At 36.4% G+C, this 9,022-nt stretch overlaps 1 protein-coding gene across 1 annotated transcript; it reads left to right on the plus strand.

The window, feature by feature from the left end:
* The first annotated feature begins 303 nt into the window (after window positions 1–303).
* Window positions 304–1,553, plus strand: LOC121999667 (calcium-dependent protein kinase 20-like). Its single transcript, XM_042554317.1, has 4 exons — window positions 304–352; window positions 675–790; window positions 903–1,070; window positions 1,176–1,553. The coding sequence occupies exons 1-4, from the start codon at window positions 304–306 to the stop codon at window positions 1,551–1,553; spliced, it is 711 nt and encodes a 236-aa protein (XP_042410251.1).
* The last annotated feature ends 7,469 nt before the right edge of the window (window positions 1,554–9,022 follow it).

Consider the following 9,022-nt stretch of genomic DNA (forward strand, 5'->3'; position numbering starts at 1 on the left):
AGTACTAGACATGATTTTGTTTAAAAATTCATGCGGGCTATGAAGAATGCTCCTAAACAAGGAGACAACAACGTTAAACAAACATGTTAACAACATTTAACATCAAAATAGTGTTGTAAATACAGAAATTGATTTTCCTCATTATTATTCTTCTTCTCTGAACTTGGGATAAAAGCTACTGAGGTTCCTACACAATTGGGAGACTTTGCAAAACCAAAGTAACTAATTTATTAGGTTGAAATGATAGATAGATGAGTGATCTCAGTCTTGGCTTTTGAATGCTCCTCATTTTATAATTTATAGATGCTCGAACCAGATCCTAAGAAGAGCTTGACGGCTCAGCAAGTTCTTGGTAACTTTTAGCTCCTCGCATATTCGTCCTTTGTAAAGAGAGTATTAAGTACTGGTTATGTTAGTTTCTCTGTATGATCGTTCATGCTTTGTAAGAGTAGAGAAACTTATTTCTCATTGAAAATGATGTTTTACTCGTTGAGTCAGTATAACGCATGTTCCATCATTCTATTATGTATGAAGGTGCCAGTCATCAGTTTGAAACTCATCTTCACTGATAGTGCCTTGCTTACATATAGAACATCAACAAGCAGTTATATAGATATCTTTTCTAATCGAACCAATTTAGTTATATAGAATGTACTTAATCTATGAATTCGCAGATCATACATGGCTGCAGAATGCAAGTAAAGCTCCCAATGTTAATCTAGGTGAAACCGTACGAGCAAGACTTCAGCAATTCTCTGGGATGAACAAACTTAAAAAGAAAGCTCTACGGGTAAGTGATCATAGCTCAACACTCTTAAGGCATGCAACTTTTGATTTTGATTATCTATTTGTTGATTAGTGAATTATATTGCATGATAAGTCTGCTCTGCTCTTTCTTACAGGTTGTGGCTGAATACCTCTCTGTCGAGGAAGTTGCAGACATAAAGGAAATGTTTGACAAGATGGACATTAATCAAGATGGGAAACTATGCTTTGAGGAGCTGAAACTCGGTTTGCATAAGCTCGGTCACCAGATTTCAGATTCAGACATTCAGATATTAATGGAAGCAGTAAGTGCTTAACCAAACATCTCATTGAGCAGGATCGTCTTCGTTGAAAATATCATGATGCCTTACTTAAAACCTCTGTCTCTTATTCGATCTTGTTGATGACAGGCTGATGTCAATGGAAGCGGTACCTTAGAATACGGAGAATTTGTTGCTGTCTCAATCCACTTGCGCAAGATTGGAAACGATGAACACCTGCACAGAGCCTTCTCATACTTCGATCTGAACAAGAGTGGATACATAGAAATTGAAGAACTCAGTGATTCCTTAGCTGACGACTTGGGTCCAAACCGAGAAGAAGTTATTAATGCAATCATCCATGATGTCGACACAGATAAGGTCAGAAATTTAAGTCTTCTGTCCATGAACCATTCATCTGCTTTATACTTTTGTCTGCGGACATCAATAGTTTACGAAAATATGGCTGCATTTGCAATTATAACAACATCAGCTGACAATGGACGTCTTTCATCACAGGATGGTTAATAACTAGTCTTGGCTTGTGAACCACTGAAGATCCTTATTGCAAGCATTGAAGTAAGCATTGATGTGGTTGAGATAAATGATGAATATGTCTCTTTTTAAGCATTCAAATTAATCATCTTGTTACCTGGTGCTCTTACTACTTTTTCAACTATGATTTTTGGTCTTGGTTTACTAATATATTATTTATGTGTTTTTACAGTTTACAAATCTCAAGTACTCCAGAGTTGAAATTGATGAAGTGCGGTTCGAGTGGGCTGAATGCATGCTAGATTACATTTGAAGTGCGGTTCTACCTTGATGTGTTGTAAAAAGAATGTTCTACCTTGATTTTGATATCTATTAGCTAGCTTTTGATGTAAAAAGAATGTTTGGGTATTTTATGGATACTGTTGTAAGAAGATTATTTATATAATTTGTGAATATTTGTGTATTTTATGGATATTGTTGAATGAAGAATATTTGTGTAATTTGTGAATATTTGTGTTTTTTTTTATTATTGCCGATTTTTCATTGTTTCGGAAATCAAATTTGTGCTGTTAAAAAATATCCATATTACATCGGTTTTCCACCGCTGTAAAACCGGTGTTATTAACTACTATTACATCAATCATTTACCGCTGCCAAAACTGGTGTTATTAACATACAATATTACATCGGTTTTACACCGTTGATGAAACGGTGTCGTTAAGTGATACTACACCGGTTAATAACCGATTCGAAGACCGATGTCGTTAAGCGATACTACACCGGTTTTAACCCGATGTCTAAAATGGCAGACCTTTTACATCGGCTTCATAGACATCGGTCGAAAATGAAATAGACACCGGTGGAAAACCGATGTCTATGAGGGTTTTTGTTGTAGTGTAATAATAAGAACTACCAAGTTGATATTTTGGTAGTTTCTTAAAGGATTAAAGGCAATCTATGCCTTAACTCAAATGATTACTCTTGGAAGAGTAGATTGTGTCAAAATTTGAGGAATATAGTTAATTTCAATTGGCACAATAAATTAAGAGTAAAAGAAATGTCAAGTTAGGAGTTTGACATTTTATTAGGGACTTAAGGGCAATCTAGGACTTAAATTTTAAGTTAGCCAAGGTTTTAGGATACTTAGATAGGTAATCTAGGTATTTTATTTATGCTAAAACGTGTCATGATTGTTTGCCTTTTATATGTCATGACATCATATTTATTTGCTTTTGCATTCATACCTTATTATGAAAAATATAAAAATATCATGTCATGTCATACATACATCATATAATACATACATCATATAGTCATAGGAAATTTTCTTTTGAAAATTATTTTTCTTTGATGTATGTCATAACATTATCATGCATTAGTTTATTTCTTGCAATTAAGGACTAATGGCATTTATTAACAAGTAACATCCTTGGTAGATGTTCATAACCTCAAAATGCCTAGATAGATATGCATGATCCCTAGATTAGGGCAAAACCAAGACTTACATTTCACAAAGAACTATAAGGTCACTTGTATGTGTTTTTATACATATTAGATGCAAGTGAGATGTTAGGATGATGAACAAAACTCAAGATGTGATTTAGTGCATTCTTTTGAGTTTTAGGTTCATCAAAACACATAGTTATGTGTTTTCCAATCATTGGGAAAGCTAATGTACAAGTCATGTGCATTGAGCCCAAGGAACATGGTTGGATATTGGTTTTGAAAATCATTTTAAAATGCTTTTGGAAAACCTTGGTGAAGGCTATCTTTTAATAGTAATTATCATTGAATAGTTGAGCACAAACTTGAAGAAAACACTAAAGTGTTTACAAGTTTTCAAGTTTGTGTCAATCTTTGAAAATATGAAGTATTTTCTCAGAAAACTATTTTTTCATGATACTATATGCCATAAATAATGTCTACAATGATTTTTATGATTTTTGAAATTTTATCGATTTTTCTAGGTGTTTCTGAAATTGACTGAAATGGAATTTCAGCTTTTTCAAAGCTTCAATCGATCACCCGATCGATTGAAGGGTCTCAATCGATCGGACGATCGATTGAGAGCAAGATTCTCGCGAACAAAAGCTTCCTGGATCGATCCACCGATCGATCCAGCCCTCCTGAATCGATCAGTGGATCGATTCAAGTAGGTTCAATCGACTGGGACCCAACTCCAATCTATTGGGAATGCTGATTTTGGCTGGTGAAGCCTGATTTCAACATTTTGGACCATCTTTAGTCTAGGTAACCATTCCTAACCCCTCAAAATATATTTATACACATTTAAGGGGAGTTTTCATTATGAAAACAAGGATGGATTGATTAAGGAAGACTAAGTCTAAGTTTAGGTTGAGGTTTGGTTTCATTATTGAATTTATGAACCTAAAAACTTCTAATTTTGGGTTTCCTAAAGGTTTAGGGATTCCAAGTCATTGTTGGTGCAATGACAGAAGTTTCGTGCATGTCTTTAGGGGGAGTTACTCTTTAAGGACATGAAAAATATTTTCATACACCTTGGAAGGTGGCTAATCTTTTTTGTGAAAATGCTCAAGGTTGGGCATTTGAATATAATGGAGAGTGGATATCTTTATTATTCAAGTGGTGTCTGCTCAAGGATGAGCATTTAATGATAATGAAGGGTATGAGACCTTCGTTATCGGGTTGTTAGCAACGAGTGAAATTGTGAACAACGTTGGGTAACTCTTCAGGGGGAGAGTTTGTTTTTTTTTTTATGTGTGCCAATAGGGGGAGAATGAAAGGGTTTAAGTTAGGCCTTCATTATCCAAGAGGGAGTTTGCCCTCTTAGGGGGAGAACGTAGGGTTTAACTTACGTCTTCATTACCTAGTGGCATGAAGGGAGTTGAGGCTATGAGATTTGCCTAACTTAAATGTGGTATTGTCAAACATTAAAAAGGGGGAGATTGTTGGTGCAATATTCCCCAGGTCAAGTTGACCAAGTTGACTGAGCTTGGACTGAGTCAAGCTCGAGTCTTGATATTTGGGTTTCGATGTTTGACAATACATGTAAACAACACATGGAGATTGCAGGTGCAATTGTTCATGTGGGGAGATTGTGAAGAAGAGTCAAGTAGGTCAAGATTGACTGGATACTTGACTGGAAAGTCCTAGTGAGTGAAGCCAGGCAGAAGGGAAGTCCTGGTGAGTGAAGCCAGGCAGAAGGGAAGTCCTGGTGAGTGAAGCCAGGCAGAAGGAAAGTTCTGGTGAGTGAAGCCAGGCAGAAGGAAAGTCCTGGTGAGTGAAGCCAAGCAGATTGAAAGTCCTGGTGAGTGAAGCCAAGCAATTAAGAAAAGTCCAAGTAGGTCAAAGTTTTGACCGGATACTTGGCACGAGGAAATCCAGGTGGATCAAGGTTGATCGAACACCTGGTAGTGATAGAAAAATCCGACGTTGTTTCTGGGCCTTTAGTGCATGTGATAGAGTTTTCTGAATATACTTTCGTAAACTAATGGGAATTGATGCAACGCATTTGAGTAGCAAATATCCAAGTATTTTATGACGATCATAGTAGTAGATGGTAATGTAAAACTTATGTTAATTACCTTTACAATTGTTAAGGTTGAGTATGAGTTATCTTGGGAGTAGTTTGTAAATCACGTAAAGACATTTCTTGGAGTTAATTCATCAATTATGACAATAATATCTGACAGATATCGTGGAATATTATCTATAATAAGTAAAGTTAATTCTCCTACTTTACTATGGATTATGTTGCTATCACCTATCTTATGATGTGGTAATAGACACATGGGATAGACTTGCATTAGGAATGTTTTGAGTTACAACTAGAACAAATATAATTTTCAATTATGATCAAATCATAGAGAGGATGTTAGAGAAACATGCGGACGCTTATAGATGACTGTAAAATGTTGAACCTACAAAATGGACAAATGCATATTTTTCTGATAGAAAGTATGCAATATTGACCATGAATTATTTTGAAAGTATATATGCATTGTTCAAAGACACTCGAGAACTCTGAATAATAGAATTGATAAACAACACATGGAAGAAAATTGCACAATGATTTTATAACATAGGGAGGAAGTGTCTAATTCTACAAGTCATTTGATGCCATTTGATATGAAGGAGATTGAAATTAGAAGACAAAGAATTAGATACTATGTAGTACATCCACATAGAAGAATAGAAATAGAGGTTGTATCTTTTGTAAGGTCCCATGTGTTTCAAATGTCCCAAATTAGAAATTTAGTTAGATGTAACGGATCATTCCATATATATATATATATATAATTTGAGTATGCAAGGTTTATTTGGGTCCAGATGAAATCTTCTAGGAAGTATCGCATGGAGTTTAATTTAACCCTTGGTCTAAGTCATTGAGTTAGAATTTGAGGTGGGTTTATTGGGGAACTTGGAGCCCAATTAAGAGAGGATATACAGCAAGGGAAAGGCAAGTAGCTTCCTTTGGTAGATATGAATGGGAGATTCTCGATTTCTGCTTGGGATTTTGGAGAATATCGATTGGTTTCAATGGATTGCCTTGCTTTTTGGTTGGTTTTGATTTTTTTTAGAATGGATTTTGGGATGACAGGGTTTAGAACTTCATTTCTGGTTTCTTTTCTTGTGTGGATGAGGTTCTCGGTGACCATGAGGTTATCCTCCGCCTTTCATCGTCAGGTTTCCTGGTGTATGCCTTCGAATTTTGTTTACATCACCTTTTAATGGGACTTGTGATTTTTGTGTTCTATTTTGGGTGGGTGTGGATCGATGATCCCCATATAATGATATGATGCTTGCCTCTTCTGGTGTACTTGAGGTTCTTGTAACAGATTCATGTCGTTGTGGGTTGTCTCCATTGTCGCTGTGTTCTTCCATGATAACTCTAGGTTCCAATGCAGTTTGGTAGAATTAAATTTGAGTTATTGTTATGGGTTTGCTATTGCTAGAGATTTTGATTTCTGCTGAATAGATTTGATTTAAGGGATTAGGAGTTTGAATTTGTTGTTGAGCTTGTTTTCTTTTGATAGTAAATCACTAGGACAGAACTTGGAAATTCCGATTTGAACTGGTAGTGTGCATCTTGTCATTTTTGATATATTTTAACGTGTTGCATTAGATTGGATTTAATACTATGACCTCTTGTTGAAGCTTTCAATGTGTGCTAGCTTAATCCTGAGGGCATGGTATTCTGTTCTAGATTCTAGGTAGTGGATTTTTGCTGAGATTTCAGTGTGTGTTATTCACGTTGTGCTTGTTTTTCTTTTGGCATCTATTTGGAAAGGGTTTGAGAAAGTTAGGACCTAAATTGATTAAGGAACTGTTTTCTTTTTTTGTTATTGCTTCCTTAGGATGTTTATATTGTGCATGCTATGTTGAAAGTCTAGGTAGATCACATCATGTTTGATCAGGGAAGAACTAGGCATGATTAGTTGTGTTTTAAGATAAGTTTAAATTATGCTTCACTCTATGGTTATCGAGATGACATGGGTATGAGTGGTAACAATAAAGGATGGGTGCCCTGGGATGAGTTCCAGGGAGGGCCCTCCAAACATGAATGTTAAGAACTGTATAATGGTTACACATAAATGATTGATGTTCACTTAAGAGGTACCTCTTAACGATTCATGAACAAGGATCAAACGAATAAGCTCTGATGAGGGTTACCATCATTGCGTCATGATTATCATCTTATGCCATATGAAATTTTCCACTATTGTGAAATGCTAGCTTATGCCTGACATTTGTTGGTAGTATTTGACTCCTATCATATTATGTTTAATGTGGGTCTAGCTTTATATTCTCCTCGTTTGCAAACACGTACTGCTATTTCATACTTTTGTACCTACATATGGAATATACTTGCCGGGTTCAATGACTCACAATGGAAATAATATAGGTGGAGGAAATGGAACCAAGAATGCGTTAGGAGACATGGAGGCGAGTAGCCGAGAAGATGGGATGGAATGCAAAGCACACTGTTTTGGGTTGTCGAGCATGTGAATAAATTTTGTTCTTTCTTTTGAGATGTGTTAAGAGTTAGAGACTATTTTATTTCTTATGTAGTTAGGAGCTTATGAAATTTTCCTTTAAAAGATAAACGTTGAGACTTGAAGTTCAGATGTAACGAAATTTCTTTGGCTTGAAGTAATTGTGGTACATCATTTGTTAGAGTCATAGGAGTGAGTCACGGGTCTTTTCACCATTTGCATCTGTTGGAAATGGGGATAGTGGGGAACGTGGCCCATGTTTCCCACTACTCATAATGGAAAAGGATCATTATACCCCTAGTGGATTTCCCTATATAAAGGGGGCACGTCCAAGGCTCAGGGGGTGGAAATCGCAAGCGTGCGACGAGAGTCAAAGGAAAACATCCAAGGCGGCGGGATTTGGTTTGTGGAATTGCGGAGGGCTTTCCGATCCTGTGATCGCTCTTCCGATAGCGAGCTTCGTCATTGCCGATTGGGGATCTGCGGGAGATCGCTGTAAGTTTTTTTATCGCATTTAATTAATTCGTCTATATGCATTTAGAACATATTTTCTACAATGGTATCAGAGCGCGTAGTTTGTTCTAAATGTATGTGCGATCTCCTGTTTAAAATTGCTGCCGTGAACGGAGTCCGTCTCCGTCTAGTTTTGCCGTAGCCAAGCATATTGCGTTCATGTTGCAATCTGCTACAGTCGTCGGCATCAAAAGCAGCCGTAATCAACGTCTGTTGAAAGGTCTCGAATGAACAATCATGGAGTTTGTCTCTGTGTGTTGGCCAACGGCGTACTCGAGGCTGCCTTTGAATTTTCTGTACAGTGTTCGTCGCTGTGAGGCTGGCTGCAGAGGGGAGGTGATGTGCCGTGACCAGCGTTCGTCGCTGTGAGCGGCGTGCGTGGTTTGAGCGGCCTGTGCAACGTGGGCAGTTGCGGAGAAATCGGCAAAATAACGAAGCACAGTGCTTCGTGTGAGATAAAGTTTGATTTTGAAAAATCAAATAATAAAAAAAAAACCGTGAACGAAAATACAGCATGCATATGAAATTAAGAAACATAATATGCTTATGTTTTTTAATTAAAGTTTAATTTTTTGTTTGCCAAATGATGCATCGTTGAAATATGCTAATGCATGCTTATTGTTTCATGCTAATGTTGCCTACTGTAGCATTTTTTTTTTTAATTTGGATGCATGCCTACCGTAGCATTAATTTCAATTTGGGTGCATACAGTAATTAATTGAAAATAAGTTCAATTAATTTTATCATTAATGATAAGTGATCAAAATAAATTTTGGTCCATTTAGACCCGGTTTAAGTATAAATCATTAGTTGGTTTAACTGAATCAATTTGGTCCAAACCCGAAATTAATTTGGGTTGATTAATTGGACTTGGACCAAATATGATCAAATGACCAGATTTGTTCTAATGGGTTAGATTTGATCAAAACAATTAGATTTGTTCTAATTGGTCAGACTTAAACCAATGGCATTGGTTTGATCAAACGGATCTGAGTTTGATCAATAAGTCTG

The sequence above is a fragment of the Zingiber officinale genome, chromosome 7A, assembly GCF_018446385.1.
Source record: "Zingiber officinale cultivar Zhangliang chromosome 7A, Zo_v1.1, whole genome shotgun sequence".
Taxonomy (NCBI): Eukaryota; Viridiplantae; Streptophyta; class Magnoliopsida; order Zingiberales; family Zingiberaceae; genus Zingiber; species Zingiber officinale.

What these genes read in the sequence shown, in the direction of transcription:
- LOC121999667 (XM_042554317.1), top strand. Translation starts at nt 304, where the DNA reads ATGCTCGAACCAGATCCTAAGAAGAGCTTGACGGCTCAGCAAGTTCTT. An exon ending in TTAAAAAGAAAGCTCTACGG is followed by an intron (nt 791 to 902) that starts GTAAGTGATCAT and finishes TCTTTCTTACAG; the next exon opens with GTTGTGGCTGAATACCTCTC. An exon ending in TTCAGATATTAATGGAAGCA is followed by an intron (nt 1,071 to 1,175) that starts GTAAGTGCTTAA and finishes TGTTGATGACAG; the next exon opens with GCTGATGTCAATGGAAGCGG.